Consider the following 417-nt stretch of genomic DNA (forward strand, 5'->3'; position numbering starts at 1 on the left):
CGCTGCTGCTGCTGCTGCTGCTGCTGCTGCTGCTGGTGATTGCGGTGCTGCTGCTGGTAGTTCTGGTGATAGAGGAGATATAGGTGTGCTTTGAGACTCTGCTGCTGCTGCTGCTGCTGCTGCTGCTGCTGCTTTTGCTGCTGCTATAAGTAAAGAACCATCGCCTGTTTCTTCATTTGGTTGCAGCAGCTGCTGCTGCTGCTGCAGCAGCTGCTGCTGCTGCTGCTGCACCTTTGGCCCCCGCTGCGGCTCAGGGGCAATAGCAGCAGCAGCAGAACCCTTGTTGCTGCTAGCAGCAACATCTGGGTGTACGCGGCGTATAGAAAACAAATCAAACAAATCTGCTGCTGCTGCTGCTGCTGCTGCTGCTGTTGCTGCTGCTGCTGCATCTGTATCTCCTGCTGCTGCTGCTGCTGC

The 417-nt window shown here is 56.6% G+C and overlaps 1 protein-coding gene across 1 annotated transcript in view; it reads right to left on the reverse strand.

Moving 5' to 3' along the window:
- The window catches only part of EMH_0074250 (uncharacterized protein), a gene marked incomplete at both ends in the record, with an annotated part of 3,481 nt that overhangs the window by 231 nt on the left and 2,833 nt on the right, over positions 1 to 417 (reverse strand). The window contains one exon of the mRNA XM_013499442.1: positions 1 to 415. Coding sequence (XP_013354896.1) covers positions 1 to 415 — 415 coding nt within the window. The remainder of the gene's footprint in view (positions 416 to 417) is intronic.

Source organism: Eimeria mitis, genomic scaffold, assembly GCF_000499745.2.
Source record: "Eimeria mitis Houghton genomic scaffold, Emh_scaff4330, whole genome shotgun sequence".
Taxonomy (NCBI): Eukaryota; Apicomplexa; class Conoidasida; order Eucoccidiorida; family Eimeriidae; genus Eimeria; species Eimeria mitis.